Source organism: Brachycentrus maculatus, unplaced genomic scaffold, assembly GCF_059751285.1.
Source record: "Brachycentrus maculatus isolate JH-2025_06_01 unplaced genomic scaffold, ASM5975128v1 h1tg000085l, whole genome shotgun sequence".
NCBI lineage: Eukaryota > Metazoa > Arthropoda > Insecta > Trichoptera > Brachycentridae > Brachycentrus > Brachycentrus maculatus.
Window position 1 is genome coordinate 853469 of NW_028280839.1, and position 25085 is coordinate 878553.

Here is a 25085-nt window from a genome sequence, read left to right on the forward strand (position 1 = left end):
TTTGTGAGTACATACTTGATGAAATCGTTCAGTTTTAAATAGGTTTCTACTATGCATAGTAAAATCTCATTTTTACACATTTCATGATTCTGACAGTGTAAAGACGGGTATGAATAATTATAGGGGATATTAAAGCGAGAGACATGATATGATACGATAATAGAGATTTTCGGTGAGAAGCAGAAAAATGTAAAAATGAGTAACACAAAAATTATGCTTTACTGTCCAAATCTGACTGAAATTGGACCATATTATAACAATTCTCAGTGGGAATATCATCATAACGAAAATAAAGTAATCAGAAAACTTGATTTAAAACATTTCCAATGCAACTCACCATTTGTTATACTACTAAGTGATTTGCGTAGACTGACAAATAGTACAATATACAGAATGACTCCGTTTTAGATACTTTAGTTATTATAGATGTAAGATAGACAAATAAGACTGTTCCAGACAGTAGAAAAAGGACGATTCCAAATCTTAAATAAAATTAGGTTGAATAAGGCACTGCCACAATTTGAACAAAAAAAAACTGTTAGTGGAAATATTATCTTTCTACAAAAAAACATCAACAAAACAATTTGGTTTTAGGTACTTATGGAATGGGGATAATCATGGTTACACAATGTGAAATCATGACAGCATTCTTTAAAATTGATATCAGAATGCGATGTCTGAATGTCGTATTTGCAAACAAATGAATGCATACAATATGAGCAACAATACTTTGAACTTTAAAAGGTCATACTTCCATATATTTTTAATGTCATTATATAAAATATATACAGTAAAAGCTCGTTAATTCGAAAGCTTATTTTACTTTGGTCACAGTTTAAAAAATACTTACTAAATTTTTGTTATTCAAATCTTTTTGAATTGAAAATATTTAGTAACTCATTAAGGTTATAAAAAAATAGACGTTGAATTATTTTTTTTCTTTCATATTTTTCAATTGATTTAAATTATCAATTCATTACTGCTTTTGTTAACAACAAATACAATTTTTTTTAAACATCGTCATATCGCATAACAATGTGACAATGTTTCAAACGAACGTTTTTTTCTTCATTTTTCCTAATTTGATTTTTTATTACTATTTAAAATTTATTAAAAATTAATGAGTTTTTACTGTACTCTATGAATACGACCCATAAATGTTATTTTTTTGTTACACTTTAATTTAATAATATTGAATAATTTTAATACAAATGTTTCAAGTAATAAAATAAATTTGACTCTTAAATTATAAAGGTTTCTCTATGCATTTCTTTGAGCTAAACAATAGAATACAAATTTTCACTAATTTGTGATTTATTTTCTTTCTTTATAAGAAAGAAATTAAGTTAACTTTCCTTGAGATGGATACTAAATAAAATAGTATCATCCGTTTAAAAGCTAAATTATATATATTTCTTTTAAAAAGAAGATATTACAGGATCAATTTTCTTCATATTTTTTTTATGTAAAAATCAGTCTAACATATTTGTTTACCATTTTACGTTTGAACTATGATAAGTTTTTGCCAAAAAAACAAAAATGTTCAAACACCATAAGAACCTAATTAGTTAGTACCGTTTCTGTTTACGCAAAAGTCATCAAATAACAAATAATATAGCAACTTCTTAATTCGTAATACAAAATGTCAATAGTAACAATAATAATGTTTCAACCATGTGTTGTAGATTGTAGATAAATTCATAAGTTTATTTTGAGCAATAATTTTTAGTGTTGTGCGCCATACTGTATAAGTAAAATCACAAAACAAATCATACGGGAATATGACATTTTTAAGTACTAACATTGGTCCCTTGAAAGTTCATTTTCCTGTACATTTTATTTAGAAAATGTAAGGTCACATTCTGGGATTGGGAAAAGTCACCGTAACATTTGTAGTAATAAAATAGTAGCTTCCACTTGAACGAGAACCATACACTCTATCTCCAAACTGCAATCCTTACAAAAACCTATTTTGAAGAACATATACCAATTATTGTCTCACATTAACTCGCAATATTACATCGTTATACAGGCAGAATGTAAATAAAAGGATATTGTGGAGCACAAAGAATACAAATAAATGAGGAAATGACAAATAAAATAGAGTTCTAGAAAATACAGTAGTAAAATACATTGATATTTTGAAATTTTTATAACTTTACTTTCTAAATACATAAAATAAAAAGGAAAATACAATCAGAAAAGTGTAATCTTCTTTCTTCCTCGCGGCGACTCCAGCGATGGCTTCCGACACCTGAACATTTTCCTTAAGATTATACAAAAAGCCCACAGTGGTTGGCTAAATCTAACAGTTACATTGTATATGTACTTCAACATCTAATTTTTGTATACTTATACATGTAACATCTTAATGATTACCAAATGGAATTAAAAACTACTATTTGAATAAAACAAAGCCGACAACTAGTATGTCCCGTAAACGATAAGCATAAGAAGAGTTACGTTACAGACTTGCGTAATAATCTTGACAGTTAAGTAAAAATAAATCATTTTCAAGATAGTGCAGCGAAAACGACATTGCCGCATTCGGTAAATCCAGTACACAAATTAAAGTTTGTATCGGGTCAAAATATAAGATACACATGAGAATACTGCACGGATAACGTTACTCCATGGTGTAGTCAGTGAAAAGTGCGAGGACTCTCGGTCAAAGGAGAAAAGGTCAATCGATACAGTCAAGTTTTAGCAGAAACATAGAATGAAGAGGATTGTCACACACCGTCAACATGTGGGATTACTGGTGTACTTAAAAATGTATCGGAAAATTTGTAATTGTAAAAAAAAACACAGAAATGTTGGGATAAATTTTCACTCAAAGCACTTGAAGTCTCACTTGTATGTTCACTGACATTTGTATACACCCATCCTTGTTTTACAGAATTCAATTATAAAACGACTGAGGGATTTATATAGCTAAAAGTATTTTTTAATTGATTACTATAAACAGGTTTAAAGCAAATGGAAAACTTTGCATGTGTACTTCCTGAGCAAATTCTATTTTCCATTCAAATACCAATATGGAACCGTCCATAAAAGTACATAATTTTATTACATAATGTGTATATATTTAGAGATTAGAATAAATTTTTATATGCATAAAAATGATTGAATATACACACACAATGCTTCAATAACACATCTCTTCTGTAAGGCAAGGTATGGGTGTGTACAAATTTACGATATTGTGAGCATACTGAAAAATCGACCATACACAAAATATGTTTTAAATTCTGACTCCTGCTTAGTAAAAATTATTTTTAAACTCTACAAATTGAAAAGATGTTGGCAAGGGGCCATTTTGTCAAAATAATCACCATAATCAACCATTAAAATTAGTTAAAATTAAGGATGACTATATTAGCATCAAAACAATAGTATATTTTTTATGATTCGTGTATATCTTAATAACTTACATTCTGTAAGATCCCAAGGGAATGAAACAAATAGTCATAAACAATTTACATTATAATTATTGCAGTTAGGTAGACACTTTCAACTGTACTTTTTGTCAATTGTCTTTGAAAATGTAATCAAACAAATTGAATCTTTATCTTAAAATATTACTTAGAATTTTTAAGATGGAATCCTGAGCGGCAGTTCGATTTTTTCAAATAAAAGCGACTACAACAGTTTAGTAGATAAGTGATTGCGCACCGATTGAGCGCACCGATCCGGAGAAAGATGGACAAGTGCACAAGCATCATCATCCGTTTTTTCATGCTAATCGGATTGCCAGACAATAAATTTCCATGTAGTGCACAGGCGCTCTAATTTCGGGAGAAATCATGATTTGATTGTTTTGATGGAATACAGGTAATGGCCAATTTTTCCGCATGCTCACTCAGGTTACAACCGCGAACATCACTAGGGCTGGAGACGCACTATGGGACGGTGCGGCAGTGGAGGTGGGGGCTAGTGGCGGGAGCGGTGTTCGCGGTCGCGCTCCCTCTCCGGCGGGGGGTCGCGCTCGCGGGCCGCGCCACGGTCCCGGTAGCGCTCGTCGTAGTAGCCGAGTCCGCCGCCCGAGGAGACGCCCGAGCGGGACTTGGCCGCCGACTCGGAGATGGCCGCCGGGTCGCCCGCGCCCGCCTCAGCCGGCGACTTGCGGGCCCTGCGCAAATAAAAAAAAAATTGAGTGGCTATTTCATCGACTCCATGTTCTGTTGAGTGGCTATTTGGCTATTTCATCAACTTGTTTCAATATTTTACTCGCTATAGCATACTTTCGGAAAGAAAATATATGTAAAAAGCATAGATATTCTAAAAATCTTATATTTGAAGCACTCCCGTACTGATTATCCAAAAATTGCATGAAATCCGAAACGGGATACCAAAATACATAGTAGTGTTGGTTAGTGTTGCAGACTCTCAAGTCAGAGTTTCTCGGTTCAAACCTACTCCGCCACAATTTGATACCTATTTCTAGTAATGAGCCACTTAGGCTCACAGAAATAGTATGAAATTGAAATATTAGTGTAAATAATAAAAACACACATATTTCTCTTTCTTTTGTTAAAAAAAAGACCACAGTTCATATTTGTATTGAGATCATATATCGTAGCACGTAACTCGCCATGATTATAGCTTCAGATTCCACGCTCTCCCAGGCGCAGCGCCACGCGGCGACATATGCGGCCATTCGAAAAACGAGAGGCCGGAAATGGGATCAAACGAAAGCGGAGTAATCTAATTGTCTCGCACTCTTCCTGTGGTAGTACCACATTTATTGGTATTGGAGTGAAAGAATAGCATGTCGCTAGCAGACAAAAAATTACGTGTTGATATATGAGTACTTAACTTGTGGCTTAGTAAATAGTGTGTTTTATCAAAAACAATATTTTGAAACATTGAACGATTTGAAATTATAAAAATAAAAAAGGGAAAATTTATAAAAAATATGGAGTAAGTAGCTCCTGTAAAACTAAAGTTATCCAATTAATATTCATAAACGGGGGATTTCGATCCCCCTGTTCAAGCGGGCTAGATTAATCTGATAGTGGCCTAACTCTGGACTTTGGGTCAGTGTTTCTACGTTCAACCCTGACTTGGTTCAGCCACAAATTGATTCCCATAGAAGAGTAGTATTGAATTGAAATATTCGTGTATAGAAGAACACAAATATTTTACCAAATGAAATGAACAATGCCGTAAAATTTGTGTACATCCTTACTGATATCTCAACAGAGACAAATTTTGGAATATTAGACATATAAAGAGCTTACAGCTTATTTATTGATTTGGCGATTAATTTGTAGAACTCCATTTTAATTTATGTATTAATTTTAAATCAAACACAGACTTTTTGAGTCTACTAAGTTGTATTTTATTAACAAAAACACATAAAAAAATTATATTGTGACAAATGTTTCGCCTTGTAAGGGCATTATCAAACGAATGTGCCAGACATTCGTTTGATAATGCCCTAACAAGGCGAAAAAATTGTCACAAGATTAATTTTTTATGTGTTTTTGTTAATAAAATACAACTTAGTAGACTTAAGAAATCTGTGTTTGATTTCAAATTAATACATAGCTTACAGCTTGTTTTTGGCAGAAAAATATTCATCATTCTACTCGACACTTGTTCATCTGTCGAGATATCAATAAGGATCTTGGTGGGAACCCATCGCGGGGTCAAATGGAGTATTTTTATACAAAGATTTGAATACTGTAAAGATATTGTAACTTGTATGCAAAGAGACAAGTAAATAGTGTACCTTTCTTCCCGACTATGGCCCCTATAGTGATCAGTACGATCCCCCCTAGAACGCGACCTTTCCCTCTCACGATAACTATCGCGGTAGTACCTGGAAGAGAAGAAAAGGCAACGTTAACAAGTGTACTGGAAAAAATTTCCCGTCGGGCTAACTAAAACCTATGTACAATTTAATTGTTTAAAAAATAATATTTACAGGAGCGTTCATGCAAATTAATCCCACATTTTACAGTGTTTGATATATGTGTTACGTATTTAATACTGACAAATTTAATCATAAGCAAAAAATAAAGCATTTTCATGGCACCAAATGTATAGTTTGTTTACAAATTATCAAATATGATACTTGCAATTTTAAGAATTTTGTGGGTTAATACACCATGTTTGAAGGCCATATAAATGAATGATTTTTGAAAATTATTTATGAAAAAATCTTTGAATTTTCCCAAAAGTGCATAGTAAAATTGACCCTTTTCACACATTTTAAAAAATAAGTCAAATTAAAGAAAAGAGAAAAAAAAATGCATGTTTAGGATGTGGGATGGATTTTTTTCATAAATTATTTAAAAAAAAAAACATTGGTTACAATGATCCACTATGGGCCTGAATATTATTCATTATATTTGTATATCTTTGACTCAAAATGCCGGATTTTTACTACCAGAACTAGAAGATGCAACAATTAATTTTTTGTTAATTGTAAAGTCTATACAAAAATATAAATAAAATAAAAAAGGAAAGATCAAGAGTGCATTGTCAGTTTTACAAAAATAATGATTTATTTTGTTGCATTATCTAAAAATAACATCACTTCATACTAAATATACATATTTATAAAAATTATAATACAGAATGCAAAAAAAAACATACACGGTACAATCAGAAATTGATTCCTGAATGGTTAATTTCTTAAATTTCAGATTACATATATATATGACTCATCATTATACACTTCAGATGTTTTGGGCTGAATTGTAGCATACATTATTAGCTTAAATTAAAAATAATAGATTTTAATACTGTTCATTCTATTTTTTTTTAACAAACGATGGATCAATTCGGATGACACATGTAAATGCTGAAATACATGATAATAGTTTTAACAGTGTAGTCATTTATATGAGTCTATGTAAGTTATTTCACAGATGTGATTAGTTAGTTATTTAAAATAACCAATAATTTGAAAAATATTACAATTTCAGCTACTTCAAGGAATTTTCCATATTTTCCTTTGATAATTTGAAAAAGTTTGAAATTAAAAAAAAATGTTTGGTTCAAAATTTAAAATAAAATTGAGATTTAAAAAAAGAATTACTTCATTCACTGCTTGTCTTCTTCAAAGCAAAAAACACAAATTACTTTCATAATTTTGTTTTTCTTGTTTTAAAAATAGTTTGTATGTGAAAAATAGTTTTTTTTCCTATTTAAATTAGAATTTACTATTCAAAATAAATGTAGACATCTTTCCATTCCTTTTGTACCATGTATATTTTTGTTGGAATACCCAAACAAAAGCTATTACCAAAATATGTTAAAACATAAAACAAAATATAAAAAAAACACATAACGTAATGATTTAGATGCAATTCACGCATAAGAAGGAACACTTTTAGAAATGCAGCACAACATTTTGGATTGATTGGTAATGCATTTGTAGAAGGGTGGAAGCGTCTGATTTATCAACTCACATACCCGTTGGGGCGTTACGTTGGTAAATGGGAAATACTCACGCATCCCGATCGCGCTCCCGGTCGCGTTCTCTCGAACGTTCCCTGTATCTGCAAAGGCAATATCACAGTCAGTACAGACTAGTGTCTAGACTACCATTTTATCCACCCTGCCAGAAAGTCGTACCTAGCTCTCCCAAGCTGCACCACCCCAGTTTCGTAAGGATTCAATTAATATTAATGATGACATTCCTATTGTTATGATCAATAATTAATCAAGGCACGGAACATTAGTCGAAAAATTAGTCTACGATATGCCTAATAATGAAATGATTTGTATAAAATACTGAACATTTTCAAACATACTTATTTCACCCCTTACTCCCAACTAATTACACATAGGGCGCTTGTCCACTACCCGATATTCCGTGTAATTTTACCGTCCGGCACGTCAGTTAGCGTTTTAAAATGAAGATTGGCTTGTGCTTTTGTCCATCTTTCTTCGGATCGGAGCTCTCGATCGGTGCGTGAACACGTTGCGCGTAAATTCGATCACGCTAAACTGTCGTAGTCGTTTTCATTTTTAAAGCCGGACTGCCGGACGGTTAAATCCCGTGTAGTGGACAAACGCCCATAGGGTACTGAATCACACTGACATTATGTAAAGAAAAGGTGATCAGTCCTGCGATTTAGGTACCGATCTAGAGTAATATTAAATCAATATTAAGTGAAAAATCAAATATATTTATTTTGACCCTCCCGATAATCGTCCCCGGGATATAAAATATTCAGAGAAGTGAGTTTGTGGTTATTCGACGTTGGAGTGTTTTTTACTTTATTTAAAAATTATTATTCGTAAATAAATCATCAAACTAAAACAATTTTTTTCTTCTTGTTTGAATTGAAATTCTTTTTGAATTAAGTCACAAAGAATCTAGGATTATCGCGTGTGACAAATGAGTCAAGCTAGTTTAAAAATTTTGATCCATATTTATCGAAATGGAATGATGTTATGTTATTCACAATACATATTAGTTATACGATCTACATATAAGCTGTTGTTACTTTTGTAGGTAAACATTCGCATGGTGGACACATCGCTCACTCCTTTCAACAACATCATATATCAAACAACTTGATTTTTCAGGAGATCGTTTTTAAAGTTTAAAAATATAATGAAATGTATTTAAAATAAATATCAAACCACTTATTGAACTTTTTACTGTGCAACAGATCTTTTTAGGTAAAACCTGAATGTTTTTTCTCCATTTCAAAAATATTTGGTATATTCAAAAAAATAATTAAACAATAACTTTTCTTCAAAATGCAAAAACAACACTTTCTGCCCTGTAGCGGGTAAATGTTAAGTTAAAAATATGCCACTTTTGCTGGGATATAGTACATTTTCTGTGCATTCCGAAAACATGCACAACTGAAAATTTACGATTTTTGATATATGACATTATTGGAAGGAATGAGCGACATGTACAACCGTTGATAATTTGTACATTTTGAGAGGTTTTTTTACCATATAATAAAAATGTTCATTTAGCCGGATTCTTACAATTGTTCTTATTACAATTGTAGGTTGTACTGAACTTCTCACTCAAAAATGTTCATGTGATGTATTTGTCCGGGATTTTTTTTTCTTCATTTATATTTGTTTCTTTCTGCACTCTCTGAATAATTGAGTTTTCTACTTCTACACTAACCCCCTTTTATACTAATCTTGTCTTCATATTTGACAATTAGGTTAGAGACACTATTGACACTTATCCTATATACTTATTAGCGTACACTTATCACCTACAATTTAAAATAATGGTGCAATCATTGAGTTTAGTATGCACAGTGCGTTGGTCAAACATGAAGACGGCAGAATATGAAAATAAGACTGGCCCCAAGAATAATTGATATAGAGTATTGCGTTTAAATTTAGTATTTCATAGAGTAAAAAATACTCAAAATTGAGAAAGTTAAGTTAACTTCGAAAGCAGTGACAAATTTTAACTCAATCAATGCGCCAATTATGATAAAGTTCCTTACTCTGGTTTTATTGTTGGTGACCCTCATCAGGAAATGTGAGTTGAGTTGATAAAATGAAAATGTTTTATTGTACCTTTAACTCCACCCCTTATATCGGACTTTGGGGCATGTATTGTAAATACATAATCATTCAGATATCTTGGTAAGATTTTGACAATATTATTACTGCCATCTTGATGGAGGAAATGGATGGAAAATGAATATTTGATGGTAACAGTAAAAACTCGTTAATTTAAATTGAAGGCACCAATACTTGTTTGTTTTATTTTCCGTACACAAACTGGTGGCAATGTTTTGAAAGTTTTTAGTGTTGTTGATGAATAAGAAAATCAGTAATTTAAATTTGCAATTTAAAAAGTAATACAAAAATCCTGAATACGATTTATTTTTTCATGATTGTTTACGCCAGTAATTCTCAAAGTGGACAATAACGCCCCCTTGTGGGCGTTCTAGAAGACTTTTATAGGGCATAAGAAGCCCAAAGAGACGGATAGAAGTGCTAAGAAGTAAGATATCAATTTTTATTCCTTTCCTCTTTCTATAATGGGACATTGTGGCGATTTTATTTTCCCCTTTGACAAGAAATTTTGATAGGGATTAAAAAAGTTTGGGAACCTGTGATTTACGCTCTTCATAACATCAATTTTAATTATAGGTTACAATTTTTCTCCAATTTTCAGTTGGCAAATTTAAATAAATGATTTATATAAGAATCACCTGAAATTTATTATTATTATTTAATTTTGTCAAAATTCATATTAGTGAGCTTTTACGGTGTTAAACTACCCATAAATTCCATTTTCCATCACAGCATATTATTTTAATAAGACAGAGGACAAACACAGGGCATTTGCAATTTTGTGGTTAGCAATGGTTGTATGATATAACATATAAAGCTGGCAAAATTCACTAAAATAAATTTATTTTAATTTGAGTTCTGATAATGAAACAAGCATATTATGGGCCTTTTATTGAAACATTTAAAACATAAAAATAAATAATGTGCTTATTTGTGTTTTTATATTTTCATGATTTTGAGAAATCGCATGCATATGGAACATGAGCATCACACAAAGCATAAAAAAATTACAACCATAAGAACGTGTTAGTGAAAAAACCCAAGGTACAGATGTTTATATAAGAAATAATAAATATTTAATGGATGAATTGGATATAAATGGGTTGGCCAGCTTCTTGTTATTATCATTTTGGAAAAAAAATACTACATATACATGTTTAAATATTTTAACCCGACAATGTAAGATAGACATTATTATACTTATTTAATATACAGTAAAAGTTCTTTCATTACAACAAAAAAATAATTTTGCCGTAATTAAAAAATCTTGTGTTCAGTAATACTTTATAAAAATGCAAGTAAATATTTCGCCCACAGTTGGAAATTAAATTATGAGAAAAGAGTAAATCAAATATTGAAAAAATATTTGTTAACAAAAAAATACAAATTACTTTGGAAAGAATGCGGCACATTGGTTTATTTATGAAAACGGGTGAATTTTTTGTCTCAAAATTATCTACTTCAAACATGAAATTTTGGGTCTGAATGTTGGTCCTTTAAATTTTTAATACTGTACATTTACTAAAATACTATATTATTTTTGTAAATACTGACAGTGCGTTTAGTTGATTTCCTTTAAAATTTACAAAATGGTGGACAAGATAATTTGGCCATCGCCCATTAGAATTAGTGCGCATGATGTTTGGGGAAAAGAAAGGGGGCACTCATTGATAAATTTAAAGTTCTTTCAATGCTAAAAGAAATTTTCGAATTTAAAAAGAGTTTTGAATTTTTGGAGGAATTCTGATACATACATATATCATGTAATGTTAAAATTTCTAATGTATTTATTTCTTAATTTCACTTATTTCTTATACATGCGGTAATGTTTGGTGTTTTTAGTTGACAAAATAACAAATGCAGTAAGTAAAATCAGTGTATATTAAATGCACTTTGAATTTCATTGCACCTTACGAAAGTCAATAATTTAAATGAGACAATGCATTGAATACAAGCTCGATTGTCCAAACTTAAATAAGGGACATTTAAATTTTTTTTTTGTTGCATTTTTGGACTACTTAGTCCAAAAATGCAAAAAAATGTCCCTTACTGTGTTTTAAGTTTGGACAGCCAAGCTGCAGGTAGGAGAAAGGAGGTGAAAAGAGGAAAATTATTTGTGTTTTGTAGATTAAAAGCATTGTTTACTTTATGGTAAGGTAATATAACACTCTCCTTATCGTTCATCGGTCACTTTGTGTAATACCACTTAAAAACACAACTTCATGTTATATTTATTCCATCATCAAATCAAACATTAAATTATAAATAAAATACTTCTTTTTAACCACTTCAGTATTATATTTTAACGATTAGTTTCGGAAGCCACAGATGCTTCCATCCACGGGTTTGAATATAAACTCAAACGTAGATGAAAGCATCCGTAGCTTCCGAAACTAGTCGTTAAAATATAATACTCAAGTGCTAAAAAACAAGTGTTTTATTTATAATTCAATCATCTATTACCACAACGTGAATGCCGAAACAAAAAATAACAGGTCAAAATTTAGTCTACATTTGACCCGATAATGGAATGATCATTCCGAAAATGACAGTCAAGAAGTAGTGTTTTTAACTCTTTGAGGCATAGAATTCAGCAAATAAAAAAAACTATCTTGCACAGAAATTCTATTTTTATAAATTTTAATAATTTTTGTTTATTTTAATTCATAAAGAAATAAATCTAAAAAAAAATTAATGAAATTATTAACTGTTGGTGAAATTATTAACTAGTTGCAATGGATGGGATTAAATTTAAATCTCTGTTCCAGTACCGTAGAACGGGGCTACTTGAACTTTGATGTTACTTGAGCCCAGTACAAAAAAAAAATCTGTATTTGGTCTACAATAATGAACGTATTGTGACAGTAAGTGTCATCTGTCAGGGAAACAATAAATCGTGTCGATACATTCATTATTGTAGACCAAATACAGATCTAAATATTTTTTTTTGTACTAGGCTCAAGTAACACATCAAAGTTCAAGTAGCCCTGTTCTACGGTAGCAATTTTAAATTTTCGTAATAAAAAAAGATCCACCATGCAGTTTTAATCAACAAAAGGTTGGGACACTCCCCCATGCCTCAAAGAGGTAAGTGGTTTTACACAAAGTGAACGATGAATGATAAGGAGAGTGTTAAACAATTTGCGCTTGATGTGTTTCATTAGCGGAACTCGGGGTTGGATGGGGAGCGCCTCACCTGTCTCTGTCCTCCCGCTCGCGCGAGCGGTAGCGCGAGGCGGAGCGGTCGCGGCGCGCAGTGCGGCGGTGCACGCGGTCCCGGGAACGGGAGCGCTCGCGGCGCGAGGCCGACCCATAGCTCTTGGTCTCCACGCCGTGCAGCGTGTCCTGCAGCGACGAGATCAGGATCTTGCAGCGGTCGTCGTTGGCAACCTGCACACACATTACATTAGCGCTATTAGCGATGCCCTCGCGTTTCTTCAGAAAAGCATTCAGTTCCTGCCCAGGCGGATATTGTATTACATTGAAAGATCGTTAATTCAAAATTGATAGGACCATAACTCCAAAAATATTTATAATTTTGAATGAGTAATTATCAAATTAAACATGTGGAGTAATTGTTCTTATTCTAACACTTATCTGCACCCAGTGGTGCATAGGGCACTGCATCATATTACTTACATATATGCAAGGTGATCACTCCTGGGACCAGACCAGGGTAATATTAAATAAATATAGGAATGTAAATCACTAATATTAATTTTCACTCCCTCCCTCCCTCGGAATCGAACCCGGGACCTCCAGCGCGGTAGCTAAACACGCTAATCATTATACCACGGAGATGGAGCAATAGTACCGGTATGGTAACAAAATGATTTATGTAGAATACTTTTATTTAGTATATAATCTTTTATTTAGTATATAATCATTTATGTCATAATCATTATATGTTATATATTTTTTTTTTTTATAATCATTTATGTAGTATATGATTTTTAAAATAATATACGAATACACAAAATGATAGTGCACATTTCTCGCGGTTAAAAATTATTGAAATTTGTGATTTCAATTCTGGTTCTTGTATTTTGATAATATTGGACAAAATATTTTAGAATTATCAAATGCTTTGTATGACAAAAATTCTGATTCCTGATCCATCATTCGAGGGACCAGAATTTTGTAATTTTTAATAAGATTATTTTTTACAACATTTTGAGTGTCCAATTACTTCTGAATTATCTCCATTTAGGAGTTATTTTTTACATTATTTTTGACATCTCAACATAGATGAAGACAATGACGGTCGTAAGCCCTGTAAATGCCCAGCCTTTCATATTCCAACTATAACTCTTACCTTGCTCTGCTTTATGAGTGAGATGGCGGTGACGAGGGTCTCAATAGCGCTGGCATATTCGCCTGCCGCCGCGTCAGACACGGCACGCGCGATGGCGCTGCTTGACACGGTACGGTTGCGCCCCATCACCTCCTCGAACTCCTGCTCCGACATTAGCGGGGGAGCGTCAACGCGTCCTTCATATGCACCCTGCAAGGAAATACATCAGTTTTATTCAAATAGCATAACTAATGAATATTAGCGCTTGATAAAAAAAGCAAAAAAATGCCTGCCGAGGATGACTTTTTGGCACTAAGTTATACAAATGTCATACGAAATTCAACCATGCGGCTTTTAAATTTTTAATTGAATATATATTAGCATGTATCTTATTTAGACAGAAGTAAAGGGTTTGTTTACCTGATTTATTTGTAGGTATAACAGTCCCATGGGCAGAATGTCAAAAAAAATACGGAATAAAGTAAAGTAAATATTTTCGTATTATAACTATTATTTTTAAATATTTTTCTCTGAAAAGTCAAAATTCCGTATTAAAAAAAAGGGGAATACAGGGTTACGTATTCATGGGACATGTAAAATCTGGGTACATTAATGTTGATGTATATGAAGGTGAAACTTTATAATTTAAATCTAATAATAAATACTCTTAAATATTAACACATTATTTGCGGGAAACGGTTAAAAGCATCTTTTACATACTGTTGGTAGAGAGCAGGAGACGCTTAAAAGCGTTCTATTTGCTTACTTCTGTTAGAGTGCGAGAGTTGCCAAAAAACATTGTACAGATGGGAATTGGCTTTGCGGTTACTTGTGATTAGTTTACTGAGGGTCGGGCTGCAGACAGTCTGAGTAAAATTAGGCTGGGGATTGATGAAAAAACTACCGGCAAACAATGTGTAAAGTTTTTACAGAATATTGAAGAAAACTCACCGGAGGTCTTTGGTATTGCTGCGGCGGTCTGTGATAAGGCTGGGGGGCGAGCTGTGACGAGGGCGGCACCTGCTGCGGGGCGGCCACCCCGACAGCGGCTGCGGCACCGCCCACTCCGGCCGCTCCCCCGAAGAAGGCGGGATTAACGTGCGGGGCGGGCTGGCCTCCTACCACACCTGGGAGACAGAGAGAGAGAAAAACGGTTAAATAAATAAATAAGTAAAAACAACTTGTCAACCCTGTAAATGCCCAGAATTCCATATTCTTCATCATCTATGTTGAGATGTAAAAAATATATACAGTTGTCTCGTTTATCCGACCTTCCGAGTTATCCGACCTACCGGGGCAATGCCCCTTTCCTTAACCCGACTGCACGCACTATATTCACTCATGTAAAACATTATTTATTTTATCTTATTACTTTGCTGTAAGTGCATTTTGATGTTTAAGTTCGTTACATTCAGTTACGTTACATGTACATATTTTTATAATATTAATATTTTCATAATAGAAAAGTTTTAGACGTGGAAATGAAATTGACACATTTTCAATATCGTTTTCATTTCATTTTCTGACATTTCATGTTATCCAACCTTTTCGCTTATCCGACCCTGCCGCGGCCGGTTTAGGTCGGATAATACAGACTCTATTGTAGTTCAATAACTGGTTTTAGTTTTGTTACATTTTATTATATGTGTCGTAAGTTGCATTGCTGCTACACGATTTTGATTGTGGAGTTTAAGTAACGATATTACGTACCGTATTTTACGGAATATAAGGAGCATTTTTTTCTTCACAAAATTGCCCCCGAAATTCAAGTGTGTCTTAGCTTCTTCAAACCCTCATCCGCATCGGATGGTGCATAGGTTACTGCATCATATAAATGGGGTGTTATATTGATCGTTAACACATGAAGGATCAGCCCTCCGCTTCTGGTACCAGTCCAGGGTAATATTGAATAAATATTAGAGTGAAAAAATCACTTATATTCATTTGACCCCACACTGGGCATCGAACCCGGTACCTCCAGTACGGTTCCCTGGACTGGTAAACTGGCGAGCGTGGAGATACGTGTGGCTCCGGCCGCTTACTAAATTTTGTGTTTAAGAGTAAGGCACTACAGTCGGGTGAGGTCATAGGAAACAAAGCAGCCTTCTCCAGTTTAGCATTTTGGTGGGTATCACTTACCAGGTGGCACATGTTGAGGGGGCCCCCGGGCGCTGCCGGGGGGCGGCTGCTGCGGTGGGAAGTGGTGCGGGGGGACCTGCTGCTGCGGGGGGGGCCGGGGGCCCGCCCACTCGGGCCCTCGGCCGCGCACCTCCGGGCCCCGCCCGCCCGGCCCGTTCGGGAACTGGAAATAATAATAAGGCACGATTATTATACATTGCATTGTCTCTTTCGGACTCGGAATCTCCCCCCAAGTAGCCCCACTCCGAATCCGAATGGGGGACTGTTTTACATCTGGATAATTTTGCTTTATGTATTTTGTATATTAAAAGCATTGATAACTTTGTGGTATGGTAATAATACCACTTTTATAAATATACTTATTCGTTTGTATTTATTTATAACATTTGTATAAAAATAAACTTTTGAAAGAGAGAAAGAATAATAAATAACTAACTATATTTAACTTGGAGTCCACTTTTAAAAACATTCCCGTTGAGATTCATTTGTCTTCTTTCTCTCTTTCAGAATTGTATTTTTATACAAATGTCAAATCGTAATAATTTTATTTTAATGACCTGATAATGAAACAATTTTCCGAAACCGGTAGTCACGAATAAGTGTTTATAAAAGTAGTATTACACAAAGTAAACAATGAATGATAAGGAAAGTGTTTTACTTTATGGTTCATCATCCATTGCTGTTGCTTGGTCTTTAATATGGTAGTTTCCCCTTGCATTCCACATCCTATACCATTGGCCATGAGAGCTCTCCCGCCTTTAGAGAGTATTTATTCTCTCCAGGGCATGAGGGTGCCCTAAACCAACGTATGAGGAGCTGAAGAGGGTTATATAGCATAATAGACCGGAATGGCGAAGGAGGTGTCATTTGTTGCTGCAGACCAATCCACAGGATTGAGAAGAGACTACAGAAGAATTATCAATCTATGTTTCTGCTATTTTTTTAATCTTTGCGATCACATAAAATGTGGCTTTGAACATCATACACCTGTCAAGAAGTTTTCTATTTTAAGTATCTCACTTGTAATCAAATTTGTAGTATTCCTCTCAATTAATATTGTGATTATTTTATTGTACAACTTTTTTATTGCAATTTGTTATTGTATCTTGTAATGCATAAATTCTAGTAATTGAAAAAAAATCTTTATTGTATTAACATGTAAGTATATCGGCTCGACACAGGCTATGCCTAAAGAGCCGTAATACATATAATAAATAAAATGTATAAACATTTATATATGCACCTAAAATAAATAAATTAGAGTGACGGCTGCATTTTCTCTTTTATTATTTTAATTAAAATTTCAACGGGCACATACCAAGTAAAATTTTAATTCAAAATGGATATCACTACAAAGCGACTACCGAATCAATTAATGAAATCAGAATTTTTAGTTTTAAACATTGTTTTATTATCTTACAAAATTTTTTACGATAATTTTTTTTTTTTTACAGAAATTGCAATTGTTTACATCCTTTCCTCGCTTAGGACATATTTAAATCCGATTATGTATATTGGAATTGACTTACTATTTGTCTTCATCTAACCCTTATCAGCACCCAACGGTGGTGCATATGTGCAATGGTGATAGGGCATCGAATAATATAGAAGCAGTGTTATCTTGTTAAATGCACGAAGGAAACGGACCAACCTTGCGCTTCAGGTACAAGTCCAGGGTGATATTAAATAAATATTAGACAGAAAAATCACTAATATTTATTTTGACCCTCTTGAGAATCTTACCCGGGACCTCCAGCATGGTAGCCTAACGCGCTAACCACTGCACTATACAGGGGGAAAAAATATCTTAAGTTATTATTATTCATTTGAAAATTTTTTATTCAAGAATCTCACGTAAGGGGGTCCTTGTGGGTGGTGCTGGTCAGGGGGTCTCTGCATAGGGTGGTGGGGGCCAGTTGGGGGGCCCTGGGGCGAGGGTTGACGCGGGGGGCCCCCGGGAGGTCCGCCAGGGCGAGGGGGGCCGCCCCACTGTTGCGGAGGTGGCTGGAAGCGGGGGGCGCCACCACCCTGCATAGGCGGGCCCTGTAATTTATTTTATTTTTATTAATTTAAATATTATTTTATCATTTAGCATACAAAGTTTGATGGTTCTGATCAAATTGCTGTAACATAGAAGGGATATAATTGCCTGCAAAAATATGTTTATTGTTTTTATTGTATATTCAATTTTATACTTCTAATAAAAAAATAAAAAAAGTATTTGTTCCACACGGCTATATTTCTTTGGGAGAACTATACTAAGTTATTCATATTAATTAATTTGAAATAAATTTTTGAAGTTGTTTTTAACTACTTATGTATTATAAATTATACATATATAGCAATCGGAGGGTATAGTGGGCTCAGCACCAAAAATCTAGATTAACAATATGTTTTTGTAATTGAAGTACTCTCAACAACGCTAGTGAAAGTAAACTCTTAGAAAAATGTAAAATGGTTATAAAATCCAACTTTAAAAAAAAAAAAAATACTAACCTGCATGGGCATTCTCTGTTGTTGATGGTGTGGGGGAGGTCCCCTCATATTTTGTTGGTGCGGAGGAGGCATCATCATTCTCTGTCCACCGGGCCCCATGTTGCCTCCGCCGGGTCCCATACCACCGGGTCCCATGCCACCCGGTCCCATGCCACCGGGACCCATGCCTCCCGGCCCCATGTTACCCGGCCCCATGCCTCCGGGACCCATGCCGCCAGGTCCCATGCCACCAGGTCCCATGCCACCGGGGCCCATCCCACCTGGGCCCATGCCACCTGGACCCATGCCGCCTGGGCCCATGCCTCCAGGACCCATTCCACTAGGTCCCATTCCACTGCCAGGGCCCATTCCATTGTTGGGACCGTAAAAGTGATCTAAAAAAAATTCAATCCATAAAAAATTGCATGGTCAATTTGTAGATACAGACATCAGTTGTCCTCTGCTCCACATACTGTTGTAATAGATACGAGTGACAAAAATGTAAGCTTGGAATTTAAATAAATAATACTAATGATTAAAAAAATGTCAAATAACATCCGACATAAGACCTAAGAGGAAAAAATCGATGTCGAAGGAGATTCGACATTGGACCAGTAAGGGTTAAAAGATGGATGACCATGACACCATTAGTGATTGACGGAAATGATATTTGTTTTGAAGAACTCCTTACCCATTGAAATTCTTATTCATTCTTATCGGATGAGGATTTTAAAAACTATGATACTATAATATAGCAACCGACGGAAGGAAATGGAAGGATACAGAAGAGGCCTATATCCAGCAGTGGAGGACAGAGGGCTCATGAAGAAGATATCTTACCAGGATGATGTTGGTGTGGGGGTCCAGGGGGGCCCCCTTGGTGGGGGCCGCTTCTCATACCTCCTCCATTGTTGGGGTTGGGGGGTGCCGGTCGAGTCTTGGATTGGCTCTCAAATTGATTAAGTGCCTGGTGGAAAAAAAATAGACGCATAAATAAAATTGTGTGATAATTTCTGGGTGTCTAAAATATGATTTATATATATACATATTTGAAATTAGAGGCAAGACTGAAATGATGGTAATATATGATCATCTAAATGTCTATTTTCTCCCATAATGCATTAATAATTCTTCAATATGTATATGGGGTTTTAATGAGTAACTAACTAACTGACTAACTAACCATAACGTTGCTTCTCCGCAGGGGTAGGCAGAGAGAATAGAGCGCCACACCACTCTGTCCTTGCGAACATTCTTCGCCTCTTCCACGTTCATGCATCTCCTCATACATACCCGCCGATTGTTACGACTCCTAACCTGACCACTTTCAAGTATTTGGCATACCTGATCGTGCCATGTTTTTCTCGGTCTTCCTCTGCTTCTTTTCCCACTAGTACCCATTTTAACGAGTAAATACCACTATTTCTGAAATAGTGGTATTTACTAAGTAAAACATAACTTAAAAATGGATACATTTTACCACAAAGTGACTTGAGTTATTGATTCGGAATTAACTTTATGGAATGACATGTTGATTATTTAAAAAAAATTAAACACTTGAATATACCACTTTAATGAGTTTTATTTATTTATACGATTAGTTTCGAAAACTTACAGATGTTTTCTTCTCCCTTCCCTATATCTATTAACCTATATATACCTCTAAATATTTTTTGTTCGATAGTTTTAATTTTTACCAGAAGATGAAAACATCTGTAAGTTTTCGAAACTAATTGTATATTTAAATAAAACTCATTTAAGTGGTATATTCAAGTGTTTAATTAAAAAAAAAATTAAATGAGATTATGCAAACTTGTACAGGAAAATGGAGAAAATTTATTCAGAAATGCTATTATCAATCAAAATGTTTATAAAATCTGTCCATTCCATCAATTATTCTTCATTGTGGCAAAATTTCAAAGCTATCGGTTAATAACTTAAGGGGATTCTAGATTTTTTAATAATAAAATAATAAAACCCTTATCCGCACCCCAATGGTGCATAGGGCACTGTGTCATATTAACGTAGTGTTATCTTGATCGTTTACACATAAAGGAAAGGTTATCAGCCCTCCGCTTCAGGTACCGGTCCATGGTAATATTGAATAAATATTACAGTGAAAAAATCACTTATATTTATTTTACCCCCCTTGGGAATCGAACCCGGGACCTTCAGAACGGTAGCCGAGCGTGCTGACCATTAACACTACGGAGGCGGATTTTTTAAAAAACTAAAATTTATACTTTTATTTAGATGGATAAAAAAATATAGGGTCCGCCATCTAAAGTTTTTTTTTTCAACTAGTGCTTATTTCGTGAATGGTAACACTTAGCTCATGTCTGATTTGACAGATAATTAGTTTTATCCTTCCGCTGAGCGAATATGGTTGTGTATACGCTTGAACAACGCTGGGAAATATTGCGACATTCGACTTACAGAAGATGCCGATTTTGCCAAAAAAATCATCTTTTCGGATGAAGCTCATTTTGATCTTGGCGGGTATGTAAACAAGCAAAATTGTCGTATTTGGGGCACAGAAAACCCGCACGCATACATTGAAAAGCCGGTACACCCAAAACGAGTCACTGTTTGGTGCGGATTTTGGTCCAGAGGCATAATTGGGCCATTTTTCTTTGAAAATGAGCAAGGAGTGGCCGTTAGTCAATGGCGATCGTTATCGGGCCATGTTGAACGGATTTTTGTTCACAAAAATTGAAGAGGAGGATATTGGCAACATTTGGTTTCAACAGGACGGCGCTACGTGCCACACAGCCGAAGCTACACTCGATGTTTTGCGCCCCATTTTCAAAAAAAAAAAGTTATTTGGCGGACCCTTTATAGTGGAACCTCTAATAATGAGCATAATTCACTTCCAGAATCTTACTAGTTAAGCTGAACATTTTTTGTTTTCACTAGCGCGTAAGTTCCGTCTCACAAGTGAATGTCGTGAAAAGGGGACTTGCCTTTTCTCTGTAACTCGTTATGCAACTTTTTAACGCTTATTTTGCTCGTTATGCGAATTACTCACTATGCGAATTACTCACTATGCGAATTACTCACTATGCGAATTACTCACTATGCGAATTACTCACTATGCGAATTACTCACTATGCGAATTACTCACTATGCGAATTACTCACTATGCGAATTACTCACTATGCGAATTACTCACTATGCGAATTACTCACTATGCGAATTACTCACTATGCGAATTACTCACTATGCGAATTACTCACTATGCGAATTACTCACTATGCGAATTACTCACTATGCGAATTACTCACTATGCGAATTAATCACTATGCGAATTACTCACTATGCGAATTACTCACTATGCGAATTACTCACTATGCGAATTACTCACTATGTGAATTACTCGTTATGCGAATCACTCGTTATGCGAATTACTCATAGTGAGAGGTGCTCGTTATGAGAGGTTCCAATGTACTGAAATGACACGAATTAAGATGAATATAAAAATGTTACAAACCTGTTTGGTAGGAAGTGTGACTATCGGTACCTGCCCGTGCAATTCCCTCTTTGGTAGTCTTTCTAAACATAATCTCAAGGAATGTTCCGACCCTAGTGATACAACGCAGAATCCTTTGGATTGCCCGTTGGCTCGGTTTTCAAAAAACTTAACATCGATGAAGTCATTTATTCCTATGTCAACCATTATATTGGACATGTCTTGATCCGTTGTCCACTGAAAAAATGTAATCTTATTGTTAGCAAACTAATATCAATTATATTAAGAGAGATGTAAAGAAACATCTTTCTTTACATCTCACCAATAGATGTCTCTAGTGAAGTTCTAGTGATTCAAGAACAAGGTTTCTAAATTGGTTCATATATATTAAGAGATGTACCGGGTATGGACGTGACGACCATCGCTCAACGTCGAAGGCGTCCTGCCCAACACCTTGGCCATTCTCCAGCCCATGGGATCAAGAGAAAGGCGTTTTAATTTGTCCGCTTATCTTTTCCCCGCTCCAGACTTGACGTTTTAATCCATTTATGTTTTGTATATCATTATCATCATCATCCTATTATTATTATTACCCATGTCTTTATAAGCGCCCTTGAGGTAATATTTTACGGCGCTATACAAATGACCCAAATTATTATTATATTATGGGTCTGTCCGCCTGGCTGACTTCCCTGATCCTTATCTGCATCTAGCGGTGCATAGGACGCTGCGTCCAATTGATGCAATGTTAATTTAGCCGTTAGAGTGCTGAGAATCAATTTTTAACTCTGGTTTACTTTGCCAAAAGCACGGCCCGTCGATATATCGACAATGACGCCAGTGTATTTTGGTGGTCGAGCCAGGAGGTTGCTTCGCAACGTGCTTGTATGTATGTATGTATGTATGTATGTATGTATGTATGTATGTATGTATGTATGTATGTATGTATGTATGTATGTATGTATGTATGTATGTATGTATGTATGTATGTATGTATGTATGTATGTATGTATGTATGTAAGTATATATATATATATATATATATATATATATATATATATATATATATATATATATATATATATATATATATATATATATATATATATATATATATATATATATATATATATATATATATATATAAAGTACAATTTTAAAAATTTGGGATAGCAAAGTAATGCGGAAATGAGAATCTTGCCGCCAATAGAACCGCATCCCAAGTTAATCAAGTATGACAGTATTTTATAAATATTTCGTTACATACCCATGTAAGGTTTCCTACGTATAATTGATGCCTCCTTCCGACGTGTCCGTGATGGCCGTGTCCAGAATTATTATTATGATAATTTCCTCCGCCATTTGTTTCCTCGGAAGGCCGATGTTGTGGGGCCGGTTGGTGCTGCGCCATATCCCCGTCTTCAATTTTAACAATCACATCGTCGTATAGGTCGACGTCTTCACCTCCAAATTCATCCTAAAACACACCCAAAACTATTGAATACATGTAAGAAACAAAAAGTTGTTATATTATGATATTTTACTCCGTCCGGCGAGCGTGTCAAATTTGCGGTGGTTTGGAGTGCCAATTATAACAACGTTTAAAAGCAATTTGCGATTGTTATTTACAGGTACGACAATAAATTTATGCGGGAAAGTATATCATCTAATGAAATAACATAAATAATAAGAAAAGGAATACATACTACCTGTGCAAAGTCAGTTTTTACATCGTCGGCGTATAAATCTATATCTACGCCGTCCGCCATTTTCAACAACATGCGAGCACACGAGCCTAGAACGAGAAACAATCAAACGAAAACATCTACATACGTACGACTAGAACAAATTTAACCAACTTTTTTTTCTCCACTGGTTTACGATTGATATTAGCTCTAACAAACAAAATACATACATTGTAATACCAACAAATATAGGATATAAGAGAAAATAGATAAAGAAGCAAAACGAAAAAAAACAACAATAATAATTAACTAATATTAGGAAAATATATAATAGAACTACTTGATCCACATTAAAATGTGGACAGTAAAAATTATTGTAACTTGCTTTGCTTTAATGTAACAATGAAATAAAAAAAATAGAATGGGGTAATTTGAAGAAAATTTATCTTTCGTTAGTTTGATGGGAATGGGAGGGGAGGGTAAAAATATTAAAATGTATAAACTATAAAAAATATTAATCATAACCACTTGAAGTTGTGTTTCTGTCTTCGTTATCAAAATTCTTACCCTCGTGCCCTTTATATGCCCTATCAACTGTTTGACAAAAACTTACGAATTCTAAATGTTGTAATTTCAAATAGAACTGATTATTATTAAACTTATACATTTAGCTGTCCTTTTAAGAATGGATATTCTTTATTGTATTGCCAAATCTGCAGGTATCCATTTCCGTAATATGTTTATTGAGTGGTTGGCATTCTCTTTACAAATATGTATTTAAACAAACTTCTTTTATTGATGATAATATTTTTTATATTGAAGTAAAACTAGAAAAAGTGGTCTTAATTTTGGAAAAGCCAAGGAAGCTCAAGTTAACATTTCGTTGATCCCATGCGGTACCCTATATATGATTAGGACGCCGCCATATGGATAAAAAAGAAACAATAATATTTAGATATGAAAAATACAACAAATTTAATTGAGATATTTGGATAATGTATAAGAAAACATATAAATTTTAATCTGTTTAATATTATTATTGACTCAAAGTGAATCAATAATAATATTCGACAGAGATATTGTTTTAGCGTGGGTGGGTAAGCATAGTTCTTGTACATGGTGCAGTGTATTTTTTCCCTCTAACTGGCAACATTTACAAAAAATCATAATAAAATTGACGTTTGACGTTTGTCAACGATCATTAGCGATTAGCGATTATTGCGTCTTGTCTTTTGTAGATTTGCATCACATTTTGATTTAAATTTAGTCAATCGCTGCAGGTTATAATTTACAATCGTTTGCTTGCATTGAGCAACCTATTTAGTTGCTTGATATTTTATGTGCATATCTTGAACATCGAGTAATAATGGACCCACAAATATCGAACAACGGCAGGTTGGAAAGAAATAGAAGATCTTTCATCCGGATGATGTATGCTGTACATCACGCCGTTGAGTATATTTTATCAGATAATTTGATTTTCTTCTTCGTCGCC

The 25085-nt window shown here is 34.3% G+C and overlaps 1 protein-coding gene across 5 annotated transcripts; it reads right to left on the reverse strand.

Annotated features, from left to right (window-relative positions):
* Positions 1 to 1461: 1461 nt before the first annotated feature.
* Cpsf6 (cleavage and polyadenylation specificity factor subunit 6) lies at positions 1462 to 23716 on the reverse strand. 5 transcript variants are annotated; one of them, XM_088257599.1, is made up of 13 exons: positions 23615 to 23716; positions 23173 to 23382; positions 21927 to 22142; positions 19277 to 19403; positions 18458 to 18831; positions 17816 to 18004; positions 15962 to 16124; positions 14774 to 14949; positions 13844 to 14032; positions 12725 to 12918; positions 7467 to 7514; positions 5738 to 5827; positions 1462 to 4132 (listed from the first exon to the last, which is right to left on the reverse strand). In XM_088257599.1, exons 1-13 carry the CDS (start codon positions 23684 to 23686, stop codon positions 3934 to 3936), a joined length of 2247 nt encoding a protein of 748 aa, XP_088113725.1. In that variant the 5' UTR covers positions 23687 to 23716; the 3' UTR covers positions 1462 to 3933. The 5 variants fall into 5 exon arrangements, with proteins under 5 accessions (XP_088113725.1, XP_088113727.1, XP_088113728.1 ...); XM_088257601.1 differs by having other exon boundaries at positions 23612 to 23685; XM_088257602.1 differs by lacking the exon at positions 7467 to 7514.
* Between the last annotated feature and the right edge of the window lie 1369 nt (positions 23717 to 25085).

Bases quoted from the DNA above. Each gene is read 5' to 3' on its own strand.
- Cpsf6 (XM_088257599.1), bottom strand. From the start codon at position 23,686: ATGTTGTTGAAAATGGCGGACGGCGTAGATATAGATTTATACGCCGAC. The intron at 18,832-19,276 runs GTAAGATATCTT...AATTTTTTTTAG, and splicing joins CCCACACCAACATCATCCTG to ATCACTTTTACGGTCCCAAC. The intron at 7,515-12,724 runs GTGAGGCGCTCC...TTGCCTTTGCAG, and splicing joins GAGCGGGAGGACAGAGACAG to ATACAGGGAACGTTCGAGAG.